This window comes from Grus americana, chromosome 5, assembly GCF_028858705.1.
Source record: "Grus americana isolate bGruAme1 chromosome 5, bGruAme1.mat, whole genome shotgun sequence".
NCBI classification, from domain to species: Eukaryota; Metazoa; Chordata; class Aves; order Gruiformes; family Gruidae; genus Grus; species Grus americana.
In genome coordinates this window covers 46,145,603-46,159,613 of record NC_072856.1, presented here as the reverse complement: position 1 = coordinate 46,159,613, position 14,011 = coordinate 46,145,603, and the positions used below count along the sequence as shown (strand labels likewise).

At 50.9% G+C, this 14,011-nt stretch overlaps 2 protein-coding genes across 2 annotated transcripts in view; one reads left to right on the top strand and one right to left on the bottom strand.

Moving 5' to 3' along the window:
* Positions 1-235: 235 nt before the first annotated feature.
* IRF2BPL (interferon regulatory factor 2 binding protein like) lies at positions 236-4,147 on the top strand. The gene has a single exon (XM_054827018.1). The coding sequence runs from the start codon at positions 1,209-1,211 to the stop codon at positions 3,417-3,419; it is 2,211 nt and encodes a 736-aa protein (XP_054682993.1). The 5' UTR covers positions 236-1,208; the 3' UTR covers positions 3,420-4,147.
* Positions 4,148-7,509: 3,362 nt separating this feature from the next.
* The window catches only part of VASH1 (vasohibin 1), a 155,530-nt gene continuing 149,028 nt past the window's right edge, over positions 7,510-14,011 (bottom strand). Inside the window, exon 8 of the transcript XR_008577318.1 lies at positions 7,510-7,519. The gene's annotated coding sequence lies outside the window, so the exon portion shown is untranslated. The remainder of the gene's footprint in view (positions 7,520-14,011) is intronic.

Genomic DNA, 14,011 nt, shown 5'->3' with positions numbered 1-14,011 from the left:
GGATCCTCCCCATTTGCCTCAGCAGCCGGAGCGCACGGGAATCCCACCGACAGCCTCGGTGGCAGTGCGCCGCGCAGTCGTCACGGAGGCAAAGCGGGGCGATCCGCGGGTTTACAAAATCCTGAAAACGAGACATTTGAACTTAGAAAGCCCAGTCAGGGGGGAAAAAAAAAACCCAAACCAAAACCAACAAACCCACACCACCACCGCCCCCCATCATTTGGCATGCGCTTCCTGGCCGCGTTTTCGCGGCGGAGAAGCCGCGGCGCGGGCTGGGGGGGAAGAGGAGGAGGAGGGCGAGGGCGCGATCTGGCGTTCAAGTTTCCAAACATAGCCGGCAGCGCGGGCTGCCCGCGCGCCCCGCCGTGCCCCGCCGCGCTCCAGCTGCCGGCCGCGCAGGGGAGGGCGCAGGCAGGGCGCCGGGCATGCGCGCCCCGCGCAACAAGTGGGCTCCGCGCCGCTGGACGGGGGGAAGGGAGCGAGGGGCGGGCGCTTGACGGTGACGCGGGACCCCGCCCGGGTGCAGCCGAGCCGAGCCGGGAGCGCGGCGTGGAGGAGGGGAGGGGCGGCGCGGGGGGAGCGCGGCGCGGAGGAGGGGGCGCGCAGGCACACGCGGCGGCGCGCAGCACCCCGCGCTCGGACTGCGAGCAGCGGCGAGGATGTGAGTGAGGAGCAGGCGGCGCCGCTCGCCACGCTGCTGCCGCCGCTGCCCCCGGGCCGCTACCGCTCCGCCGGCGCTCGGGGAAGCCGCCGCCGCAGCCGGGACCGGACAGCTCCGTGCGGGTGTCCCTCTTTCGCTCGCGGCGGTGGATCGGCACGTACCGAAGTGCGAGCTCGCGAGGCAGCCGCGGCGGGTGGAAGGTGACCCCCCCATCTTCCTCCGTGCACCTCCGCCTCCTCCCGGAGGAGGAGCAGCAGCAGCGGAGAGCTAGAGAGCGCAGGGAAACAGAAGCGGCTAGAAGGCGACCCCCACCCAACCCCCCGGAGGAGCAGTAGAAGCGGTTCCCACCCCACCGGGGCAGCAGCGGCAGGACCAGGTGGAAGAAGCTCTCTCCGACAGCAGGAGCGAGCTGAAAGCAGACGATCCCCCTGCTGAAAGGGGCGACAGGATCAGGTACGGAGAGCCACCCCCCCTGCAGCCCGGGGGGGAAGACTGAGCAAGCCCCTACCCCGGCGGCAGCGGCAGCAGCTCCCCGGCCAGCAGCACCATGTCCGCCGCGCAGGTGTCATCGTCCCGGAGACAGTCATGCTACCTGTGCGACCTTCCCCGCATGCCCTGGGCCATGATCTGGGACTTCACGGAGCCTGTCTGCCGGGGCTGCGTCAACTACGAGGGCGCCGACCGCATCGAGTTCGTGATCGAGACGGCCCGGCAGCTGAAGCGGGCGCACGGCTGCTTCCAGGACGGCCGCTCCCCGGGCCCCCCGCCGCCGGTCGGCGTCAAGGCAGTGCCACTCTCCGCCAAAGAAGCGGCGGCGGCGGCCCAGCAGCAGCTCAACCATGTGGACGCCTCCTCGAAGGCAGCCTCGGCGGGGCTGACCCAGTCCAGCCTGGACCGCTACGGGCTCAGCGCCGCCGCGGCGGAGCAGCGCAGCCGCTTCGAGTACCCGCCGCCGCCGGGCAGCCTGGGCAGTAGCCACGGCGCCCGCCTGCCCAACGGGCTGGGGGGGCCCAACGGCTTCCCCAAGCCGCCTGAGGACGGGCCGCCGGAGCTGAACCGGCAGAGCCCCAACTCCTCCTCCTCCTCTTCCTCCTCCCGCCGCGGGGCGCACGGGGGGCTGGTGTCCGGCCTGCCCCCGGGGGCCGCCGGCGCCCAGATGAACGTGCCCCCCAACCTGCTGCCGCAGACCTTGCTCAACGGCCCCGCCGCCTCCGGCGTGGCGCTGCCCCCGCCGCACGGGGGCCTGAGCGGTCGGGGCGGTGGGGGGCCCCCGGCTCCCTCCGCCTCCTCCCAAGGGGGCACCTGCGGCGGCGGCGCCGGGGGAGGCGGTGGCTCGTCCTCCGAGGCCTGCGGCAAGCGGCCGGGCTCGGTGTCCAGCAGCGACCAAGAGCGGGAGCTGAAGGAGAAGCAGCGCAACGCGGAGGCGCTGGCCGAGCTCAGCGAGAGCTTGCGGAACCGGGCCGAGGAGTGGGCCAGCAAGCCCAAGATCGTGAGGGACACGCTGCTCACTCTGGCCGGCTGCACCCCCTACGAGGTGCGCTTCAAGAAGGATCACGCCCTGCTGGGCCGCGTCTTTGCATTCGACGCCGTCTCCAAGCCGGGCATGGACTATGAGTTGAAGCTGTTCATCGAGTACCCCAGCGGCTCCGGCACCGTCTTCTCCAGCGCCTCTGGCGTGGCCAAGCAGATGTACCAGGACTGCATGAAGGACTTCGGCCGCGGCCTCTCCTCGGGCTTCAAGTACCTGGAGTACGAGAAGAAGCACGGCTCCGGCGACTGGCGGCTCCTGGGGGACCTGCTGCCCGAGTCCGTGCGCTTCTTCAAGGAGCTGGTGGGCGCCGACATGCTGCCGCAGCCCTACCTGGACGCCAGCTGCCCCATGCTGCCCACGGCTCTGGTGAGTCTCCCGCGGCCGGGGGCCGGGGCCGGCGGGGCGCAGGGCACGGCCGCCGCCTCTAGGGGACCCGGCGGCGGCGGCGGCGGCGGCGGCGGGGCGATGCGCAAGAGGAAAGCTTCTCCCGAGCCCTCGGACTCGGCCGAGGGGGCTCTGAAGCTCAGCGACGAGCAGCAGCGGCAGCAGTGGATGGCCAGCCAGAGCGAAGCGCTCAAGCTCACCATGTCGGCCGGGGGCTTCGGGGCGGTGCACGGCGCGGGCCCCCCGCCGCCGCCGCCGCCCCTCGGGCCTCACTCCAACCGGACCACGCCGCCCGAGTCCGCCCCCCAGAACGGACAGTCCCCCATGGCCGCGCTCATGTCGGTGGCCGACACGCTGGGCAATGCCCACTCGCCCAAGGACGGCAGCTCGGTGCACTCCACCACGTCCACCCGCAGGAACAGCAGCAGCCCCGTGTCGCCGGCCTCGGTACCGGGCCAGCGCCGCCTGGCCTCCCGCAACGGGGACATGAACCTGCAAGTGGCCCCTCCTCCCCCCAGCGCCCACCCCGCCATGGACCAAGTGCACCCCCAAAACATTCCGGACTCCCCCATGGCAAACAGCGGGCCCCTGTGCTGCACCATTTGCCACGAACGCTTGGAGGACACCCACTTTGTTCAGTGCCCCTCTGTGCCCAGCCACAAGTTCTGCTTCCCTTGTTCCAGAGAGAGCATCAAGGCCCAAGGGGCAACTGGTGAAGTCTACTGCCCCAGCGGAGAGAAATGCCCCCTAGTCGGTTCCAATGTGCCTTGGGCATTTATGCAGGGCGAGATCGCGACCATTTTAGCTGGGGACGTTAAAGTGAAAAAGGAGAGAGACCCTTGAGTAGGAAATCCAATCCCTTCAGACTCCTGAAGATGTAGAATTGTGAATATAACAAACTGCAAAAGTTAGTCTTATGTATAGACATTATTTTCGTCGTATGTTTCTATATTTTGAAACAAAGGTATGTACTCTTCTTCATTTGAAGGATAGAGCTGGTTTTTGTTAAACAGAATATAATATTGTTTGGTTACTACATAATACCTGTTCTCATTTCTTTGGCAGTGTGTTGGCTAGGTACAAAGTTAATAGCCCTTAGCGATTACCTGCTGCTGGTGTGTATTTTTGTAAATGTATGCACTTCTCTGAAAGAAGAAGAAAAACAAAAAAGACAAAAAAAAATTTTTTGCCAAGGCCAGTGTTGATGCCTAAAAAATTGCTACAAAAATGGTGACAGCTTATGTTTTACAAGCCCTGAGTGTTAGTCTTTCACTTTATTTTTTTGTTTTTGTTTTTTGTTTGCAAAACGGTGGGGTGGCTCTGGGGGGAGGGTGTTTTTTGTTGCAAGTTTGTAAGGAAAATGTTTCAGTTTGTTTCTATTGATCTGAACGTTTTTAATCTTCATGTGTTTTTTGTTTTTGCTTTTATTGATGCACGGATGCTTTTGAACAGTAGAGCAAAATGCTGTACATGAAAAACATGCTCTGTTTGTCCTTTATACATTTCTGTAGTTAACAGAACACTGTAATGTGCCTTGGAGCTTAGTAAATTGTAATAAATTCAATTGATATTAATACTTCTCGAGTAGCAAGTTTTATTTTTCTCAGAGCTTAGGCAGCATGCGCAAGCCATGTTGCCTTTTTAAAAGTCCATTATACCAAGAGCCTGCAGTTCGTTGTGATAATTGTGGCAGTTGTACGCACATTTTCACATATATGTGGTCAGATGATGATGTTGATGGTGTTATCAAACTTATCTAAATCTTGGCACTGTGCCTATTTACATTTCACCTTTAATGTTGCAGTAACAGTTGCTGACTAAGCATTTTCTATTTACTGTTTCTGCATCTCATTTCCTCCTCCCTTCTCCTCCCTCCCCCCCCCCCAAAGCTCTCCAGCTGCAAACAGTGTTTGCAATACAGGATGCATCCATTGCCTGCACTATTTAATAAGGCTTGAGATTTGAAATGAAGCCTTCTTTCACAAAAACAAAACAAACCCATGGTATCATGTGCTTAATAATTTTAGTTGGTTTTAAGAGCGGTCGTCGAAGCTCAACATTAACCGTAGACTCTTGGTAAAGCAGGACAGTAGTTGAGCACAGCACAAAAAAGGGTAGTGGGAAATAACAGCTTCTACAGTTGGTGTTGCAGCTGGTGGGTAGCTACCCCATTTAGGCAATGACTTTTCATAACTGAATTGGTGAACAGTTCAGGGCTGTTCTGTGTTTTCAGGTTAGGAAGCTTCCTTTAAAGCACTGAAGTGAAATGCTTTCCTTTTGGCAACGATCATATGTGATTCTTTGTATAATTAACTATTTTATGTGACAATGGCATTTTCTGGAGATTGGGGAGCAGTGCAATACCTGTTAGGTGATCAACAGGCAAAGTAAATACGCAGGCCTCACTAGCTAGAAAATGCAAACAAACCTAATGTGAACTTTGTCCTTTTCAGTGAGGCAAATGGAGGAAAGATAGAAAACCCAAAACAAAAACAGCAGCACTGCAGAAATCCTTTGCAGTTTGACCAGCAGAACATAGAGCTGTTCCAAATGCAACAGTGTCATAGGTTATGAGCTCTGAGTTTTATTGAATATTAAGGATCCTTACCCCACAAATCCCCATAATTGTATAAAGAGGTACTTTTTAAAAGTCTGGATGGCATTTGGTATCTGGTTGCTCTTAATAAGACATTTTTCATTTGTATTGCTGGTGGAAAAGATGGTAGAAGCCTTGAGACTATATGCTTAGTGTACCTACAGATCTTTGCTCTCTTGTGTAGGTACATACTCCAGCAATTTTGTGTGTGTGTATGTTTTGAGATTCAGTTTGTGGCATCACTATATCTGTGATTTCAGACAATGACTTTGTGTATATACATACTATTTTTTTCTGCCAAGTGATTGGTGCTTAAAAATCTCAGAACATATCGTTCTTATATAATGAATTTGAGGGAATAATGCAGAAAAAGAATGTTTTGAGTTAATTATTAAATACAACCTATAGGTTTTCAGTTAATTATTGGATACAACCTATACATTTTTTAGAGTATAGATTTGTACTGATCGTATTTTTAATTTATTTCTAAGCATGCAGTTCCCACACAGCAGTTTATTTCTAAATCAAGAGAGAGTGGGACTGACATTGTGAGTTCATGACTGACAGAGAAAAAAATTGTACACATGGATGAAATTTGGGTTTAAACCTAACAAGGAGAGAAGTAATATTCATGTGTGAATTGCAACTGCCATTAAAAGAGAAAAACTACTGGCCATTCAACATTTAATTATGTCACACAAGTGTGAATACCCTGATTTATATAAACAGAGGCACTCCTGTAATTTTGAAGTCAGTCATCAGCAGTTGGAGTTAGAAAGACCCACATTTGGCTGATTTCTTTAATTGCAGAGCATTCCTGAAAAGCTCTCATCAGTCAGAATTTTGGAAGCATAAGCTCACTTGTAATGAGACTCATCGATTTGACTTTTAGCAGGCAAAGGAAAGGTAAGGGGCAGTAGACATAGGTGGAAAATAAGCTTAAAGTGAATTGTAATACTGCAGTTAATTAAAGTTAACCATAGCTATGGGGCATTTGTTGTGTGGAGGTTTTTTTGTAACCATGTGACCTTTTCTTTTACTCTGGCTCATTAAGCAGCTAGTCTGGGCATATTAGCCAGCATTTCTTTGAACCCAGTCCATAATTTTTTCTCTTTCTGAAGATGTCCACAGCTGACAAACAAGCTGTAACCTTTTTTTGATGATGAGGAGGAGAAGGTAGCTGCTGAGCAAGTCTTGCATACAGATATTCAGCTGATTTCTCTATTTTATAATAATCCTCCCCTCCCCCATATTTGCCAGTTATTTAAGGTAAAGCCCAATATTTGCTTGAATAAATCGTGTAAGTGAATTTATTTGTCCAGGTGGTCATTTGTTGTGCTCTCATTCCTTCTTGTAATGGGGAAGTATTTAAATGGTTTATTTTCCCAAGGAGGGTTGGTGTGTTGGTTTTTTTCCAGTTAGATTATTCTCGACATTTCTTTTAATAGCCTTGTAGCCTATTTTCTAAGAAATGGGTTAGAACATGTGTGTCACTGGATGTTTGTTTTTCAAGCGTTGGCAGCTCTGTGTGAGTTGGAGATGGAAGTGTTTGTGCAGTGATGCTATGTCCGTTTGGGGGAAATACTACACAGTTCCATCAGGAGCTCAAGTTCACCAATGCTAACTGGTGTCATTTAGTACAAACCTTGTTATCTTTTTTATTTGCTTAGCAACGTTGTGCATATAAGCATGCTCTTCCCCCACACCCCTTTAACATTTGAGCTCCAAACAAGTCAGGACTAACATTGTTTTGAAACTGCAATCTCTTCAAATAGGCTGGTTGCCAGCATAGCTTTGCAGAGCTGCAGCAGTCACTGGAAAAAGGGTTGTCTTTGCTTCTTTACGCATCTTGTGAGCTGAGTTTTTCTTCCCCTCAAGGGAAAGGGCTTTGTCTCCTCAGAGCTCTCAGGTTCCCAGCTTACTATGCAGCAGTTGCTTTGCAGCTTCCCTCTTCACTAGGTCTTGCCATTTTCTTTTTTTGTGGTATGCAGCCATTCTCCATTCATAGTAGGATGGTTTGTGTTGTGCATTAGCAGCCTCTTCCTCTGCCAAAGTGACACATCCTGTAGATGTTCAGCAGAATACTGAACTGTCACTGTAATGCTGACTCTTGTAAGGCTATTCTTGAAGCAGAACAGCTTCCCCCTTGGCGTTCAGCCATCAGAATTCATTACAGCATGCATTTTCTACCCGAAACATAGCTCTGTACCTACATAGTTGTCTTAGACCCCTCCCCTGGAAGATGCAGAGGGCATAGTTATACCCTCCTGTATAGAAATAGGCACTGCTGGGTTTATTTTCAGTGTCTGAAAACCGTGTACTGAGCTTTCGTTGTTTCAGCCCCTGCCTTAAAACCTGTCATGCAGACTGGGAAGGGGAATGCCTCTGTTGATGGGGTGATGTGAAAAGAACTGGAGACAAGGTCTTTTCCCTGGTGTATGTTTTAAAAGAAGGATTAGGTGTGTGTGCATTGAGTGAGGCTACTACTGGGCTCCTCTGATGAGCCAGCTGAACATCTCCCTCTCCACGTGTTTGCCACAGGGCAGCCCAGCCCCACGCTGCCGGCACTGACTGGGAAGCTCTGCGGGAACCCGGCTCTTTTCCCTGGGAACAGGCTCACCTACCTCCGTGAGAAGAAACATGGGAGATTACATGTCATTTCAAGTTTCTGACAGCAAAGCCACTCTCTTTCAGCCATTCAGGGAACTGTAGAGCGAAAAGCAGAAGGGAGCAGTTAGACATGTGAATGGGAGGAGGAGGATGCTCGTCACCAGTCTGTCCGGCCAGTACGGTCTCTGACTGGTCGGACTGGCTGAGCTACTTGGGGCTAGGTAGGTTCAAGATTGCACAGGCTGACTACTGTGCTTGGCTCAACGAAATGAACCTTGCTGGTATCAGTTTGCATTGCTGACAGCGGCTGCAGCTACCCTGAAGTGTCCTTCTCTCTCCCCCCCACACTGACACACAGCCCTGCCTGCTGCTGGGCTGAGATTGCATTCCCCTCGCTGCTGTGCGCCTTCCCTTCCCGACGCGCCCTTGTAAGGTTATTTGGAGGCGGTGGGAGCAGGGGTGGAGGTGAGGAAGGTCAAGCTTCTTAGGTTTCAGCTGATTTGGCATCCGCTCACAGCCCTCCCCCCGTAGCCCTGTGCGGCCATATGCACTCGCTGCTGCTTTTATGACCCTTTGCAAAGAAACCTCAAAGATGTGAGCTGCTGTCGAATAGCAACTTATTTTCAGGAAAACACCCCCTTCCCACACTGATCAGCTTTGACAGCCAGAAGACTCTTGTTTTTTTCTTTTTCCCCAAAGAGAGCTGTAATGGGGAGCTGCCACTTTCTCTCTGGCTGGCCCTGGTGTGCCAGGGTGACTGGCTCCCCCAAGCCTGCTTCACTGGGGTCTTTTCCTCTCTTTTTTTGGCCAGCGCAGAGGCCCTTTGCTTTGTTCAGTGCTCTGTGAGTGGAGGTTGAGCCTGGCAACCCCACTGCAGCACGGAGTGGCTTGGCACAGCTATGGCATGGCTGCTCAGGCAGGGACTGGGAGGCTGCGAACTGAACTGAGCTGAACCAAACCGGGCTGAGCAGAACCGGGCTGGGCCAGGCAGGGGAGGGGGCACCAGGCCGCCACGGCATGTAACTGCCGCTGGCCTGGGCCCGGCCTAGACAGCCATGTGATCCCCTGCCTGCCCGCCTCTGCGCAGGGGATGGGAATGGGGACATGAGACATGTCTGTGCAGCTTCAAGGAGCCGAGCAGAATTCCCCACTGTCATCATCCTCCTCCTCCCCTCCCTCCCTGCAGGCTGCCAGAGGGGAGGGCTGATTACAGCTCCGCTATTGTTCAAGTAACCTACAAATGGATTTGCATGGAGGCAGGTTGGGAGGGGCAGAGGGGTGGGATTTATTAGCAGCAGCTAAATTCGTCGGGATTACTATTAGGCTGAGAGCTTCTCAATGGGAATGATCCCTGGGTGAGCAGTGGGGTGGAGGGGAGGGACTGGAAAGCTCCTTTTCTGCAAATAGGTGAAGGGGTGGCTGTCTCCAGCCGAGGAGGGGAGGCAGGCAGGGTGCAGCTGGCTGGGGACGGCGCTTCACCTCGGTTTAAACTGTAACCCTCTATTCCGAGCACGCAGCTCCTGGCAGCACCGCTCATACCAAAGCCTTGACTCAGGGTTATCTGCATGCTGGGTAATAAGCAGCGTCACCAGAGGAATGTGCAGAGAAAGCAGCCATGCTGCTGCAAGCCTCCGCTCGCTCCTCAGGCAAACCACTGATTTAGCAGCCTGCTTCTGCCTCTGGGCCGCCAAAGACTGGCTAGAGGTAGGGGGCTTCTCCCAGGGGGCACAGCCCTAAGTCTGTTTTGAAGCCAAAACAGAGTTTTGCCCTTCTGTAAGTAAGCACTTTTTATGCAAAGCTCGCTGGGACGTTGCTAACCATAATTGAGGACTGCGCCCAGGAAAGGGTGAAGTTACTCCTCAAGTCACTACATTAGTTTATCCGTTTTTCCAGATGGGTAATCTGAAGTGTTTTAGCCAAGGTCACATGGCAAACGCCTATCGGAATGAGGGAGACTGTGCCCTTCGGTTACTGCCCCAACTGCTAGTCTCCCTTCCTCTGGGATAAAAGCATGTTGTTGTAATGACTGTGTACAGCTGAATTTAAAATCGCTTGCATGACACAGGTGTTTGGGAACAACACTGTTCAGTGCCAGGCCATTTGCTTGTAGTCTGTGTCCTTCGTTCAGATAGCTGCAAGGCTGGAGGCTGTTGCTGTTCTTGCTGATGCAACATACCGAGGGCTGGGGTGAAGGAGAGTGCATACCTGTGTGTCAGAGGTAGGAGCTCCCCTTTGGCTATGATGGAAAGCACAGCACATCCAAATCAAAGACAGGAGGGAGTTGCTTTGAATTGCTGTATTCCGGACCTATCTGAGGCAATCTTACTCTTCGCTGCACACATCATGGTAACAAGAGACGAGATCATAGCATAGCCCAGGTTTTTATTTGAACATGTCCAGGCTGGCACACAGTTGGGGTAAGGACAACGCGCTTCTGTAGGTTTGATTTGTGTCGGAGCTAGGGGCAGAACTAGGGAGGGAGTGGGAAGCCTGAATATCTGGTCTGCTACTGCAGAATATAGGCCACTGACTTGAAGATGTTGCAGGCTTACTTGATCTAGCTTGATATGCCAAGCATTTTTTCTTAGAACTCTCTCCCTCAGTGTCTGTAAATCATTTCTGTAAAATAAAGAGAAGGTACAAAACATCTAGGATTAAAACAACTGAAGGAGCTCTCCTCTTCCTGCAGCAGTAAATTTTGGACTATTTTTTATTAGTTGCCCAGTGTTGTTGATGTGCTTGGCTTCCTGTTACATGTAAAGATAATTCCTCCCTGAAGAACTCAGACTGCATTGATAAGAAAGGCCAGTTGGTGCATCTATTTTATCCCACCTCCTTCAGTGAAAGATTATGCCATGTATCTTATCAAAAGGATGCAGCCTTTCAAGAGCTGTACCTTGGTAAGTGTACAAACTCATTTTTGGCAAACATTTGCTGTGGTTTTGAGTGGTTCTCTCCCCCCCACACTCCCACAGTCAACTGTTATGTTCATCCAACTGTACTCATTCAGCTGTACTCATTGCATCATTTCTGATGGAGGGGAGGCAGCAAGAGGTGCAGCCATCAGGGATAGTATCAGTCGTGTGATCCATGGACATCTAGGCACGTTGTGCTAACAAGGACTTGCAGCCTAAGATAGATTCATTAGTCAGCATCCTTGATAGGATGTCTAGTGTCTTGTGTGACAGTTAAATACCAGGAAATGATGCAGGAGTTCTCATGCTCTTGTGTACCTGTCTTTCCTCATGCTACAAGAGACGACAGCATTTTTTGAGAGCTGCACTGCACATGGTTCATACAAAGACTAGCTCCTTTCAGCTTTTTGCATGATTAGTTGCAGCTCTCTGCCTAGATCTTCCTTGTTCCAATGGCTGGATTTTTACAGTAGCGCATTGTGCATATTTTGCAAGTTACAGCTTGAAACTTCCTCTTCACAGAAGGTTCTGTCATTTGAAGGAACCCCACCCTGCTTTCCCTTGAAGATGTGCAATCCCAGGCTGTGTTTGAGCATGCCTGGGGAGGCAGGTGCAGCCTGGCTGGATCCTCAACATTGCCTACAAATAAACACTGTTTAAACAAATTGGACTAATAAGAACATTCAAGATTCAAGTAATAATCAGGACAGGTTTTGCTCTATAGTCTTCATTCCATGCTTTTCCCATCCCATCTCCCTCAGAGCTATAATCCAGAATATACGACATGATCATGTTGCTATGGAAATTAATTACAACTTAACTCTATAGAACTGTATAACAATAACAGTTGTTAACAGCACCTTTGTTGAAAACAACAACATCAGGTTAAAGTCACTTAACACCCCCCCCCCCATTTCCTTCCTGCTGTTGCAAATAAGAAGTTACATAAAATTAAAGATTTATTTTCTAATATTTTAAGGAAAAAAATTCTTCCAGCACAGAGCCTGTAAATACAGTTGTATTCTTCCTCATTTGCCTAGCACTTGTATAACCATCAGGTCTGTCCTCCAGCCCAGAAAAGGTGGCAAATGCTTAAAGCCAGTACAAGTTCTTCAAACCTTAAAACCAAGGGACCGGACCAGACCAGCCAAGGTTATTTCTCTGCTCAAAGCAGGCTCTTGGAGCTCATATTTCAGTCCAAGTCCGTGGGAACTGTACACTGTCACCTGCTTCACACAGTTTCCTCCTCAGATGAGCTCTTTGTAGAGTCACCTGATTCCTTCTCAGCTCTCTGAGAGTCACCATATGACTTGCTGCAAGCATTTAAGGGATCAGTCCTCAGCGGCACACATACGATTACCCTCACGGTCTTGTCCAAACTAGTTCTACAGTTTGATGGGGACCTATCTCATTACCACACAGACTTCTCAATGACGTTCCATTTCAGGGTTGTCAAGTCTGCATACTGATACACCAGCTTTCCTTGATGCTTAAAGATGTCCAGGCCTGCGTAGCTTTTTTTACTAAGCTTCTTAAGCCTCTTTGGCTGTTGTTCCCTAAGGAACCCTGGCAATGTAGTCACCAGGCTTCTCCTGACTTTTCATTTGGGCAACAGTGGAGTTCCCACACAATTTGAGACCATTTGGTTTCAATTCAATGTTTAACCCCTCACTCACTACTCAAGACTTCTCTGTCTGCCTCATGCGGGAAGCTGCTGTGTTGAACAGAGACCTTCAACCCTGGCTCAAATGGCACACGACACATGTCTGGATATGCTGGGCACATATCTCTGTATATGCTCCAGTGAACTATCCCTTCATGTGCATGTTTGCATGCCAGTTGCATATTATTGGAGTTTCCCTGCTCTTAGGAGGACCTTCTGTAAGCTGATGCAAGACTAGTAACTCTTCTAAAGCTTTTCGGCAAGCTACAAGTCTTCCTTGCCTTTTGTAGCAGAACGCTGTAGTCTGTCTTATGAATTCATTCCCTCCACCTCTATTTCCTCCATCATGTTACTTGCAGAGAAGTACCCAGAGTGGCAATCGGGAGACCCTGCAGATGTCATTCTAAGGCTACCGTTCTCATCTCTGAACATACAGGTAGTGGTGTTCCCTGGCTGTTTGATCACTGTAAATGAGCACATTCCCCATGAATGTACTGCAGGAATGACAGCATGCCTCTGGAGCCGGTCTCAGCCTGGCCAGAGCAAGAGCCAAATAGCTCAACACTCTCTATGCTGCGTGGTCCCCTCTCACTGGGGAGGTTCTCTGTAGCTACTCAATTTTAACCCTCCACACCAGCCCACCTACAGATGGGCATTTGAGGATAATGTTTTAGCTCCATCAGCACAGAGCTAAGCTGGCCCAAACTCCCTTCTGCCAGTCCAGCAGTACTCCTCAGACCCCAGGTCAGTACACATTGCAGCAATCTCTCCTGCTGAGGTGCAAGCTGCAGTTCCTGTTGCTTTTGTTGACTCTGCAGGAGGAGTGCCTGGTCTGCTGCTGCGTTTTCAGCAGCAGATAAACATTTTGGTCTTTCCCCCCCCACAACAGAAGAATCCATTGAGATATACCTACCTATTGGTTTTGCCATTATCTTTTATGTAGCTGCTCTAGTTTTCTCTTAGTGATAACAGTCCATTTGCCTGTCAACATGCTTCATGGTGCACAAGTTTCTGGTTTACCTTCCTCAAGGATTATTCTGTCTCAGGGTCCCAACTCCATTCAGTCAGCAGTTTGTCCTCCTTTGACCATATAGCTAGAGGGGCCTGTTTGCCACAGCAAGACAAACCACACAAACTCACCCATTTCATTTGCTTCCACTACCAAGTCCTTTCTGTAATTCCTCCAGCTCCTTCCCTGCTGAGTCCGATAACCTTACATAGCTGGTTTGCTCCAGGGCTGTGTGTCCTTACAGAGGCAGGTTATACTTAGCATTTCGCTTGCAAATACATTAAGGAAGCTTTGTGTATGGTATACATCTCCTACAAAATGCTTTTTTCCTCTTTGAGAATTTGTGAGGTTGAAGTAGATATGTGTGACGAACTTGAACTATGAAAGGCCCTGGGTCCTTTCTAAGTATCATTGTTTATTTGGAAGTGTGGTAGATGTTAGGATTGGAATGAAGTACACCTTACTTGGGACAGAAGAACTACTGTTGGTTTTTTATCTCCATAGCTTGAAATATATATCACAGATATACTTACGTTCTTGGCCTGCATGGTTTTCCAGTGCCTCTTACAAATTCTTGAGCTTACAAAGGTGGTGCTGACTTGCTACTGTATTTATTTCCTTATAGAGATGAAATTGCTGAGT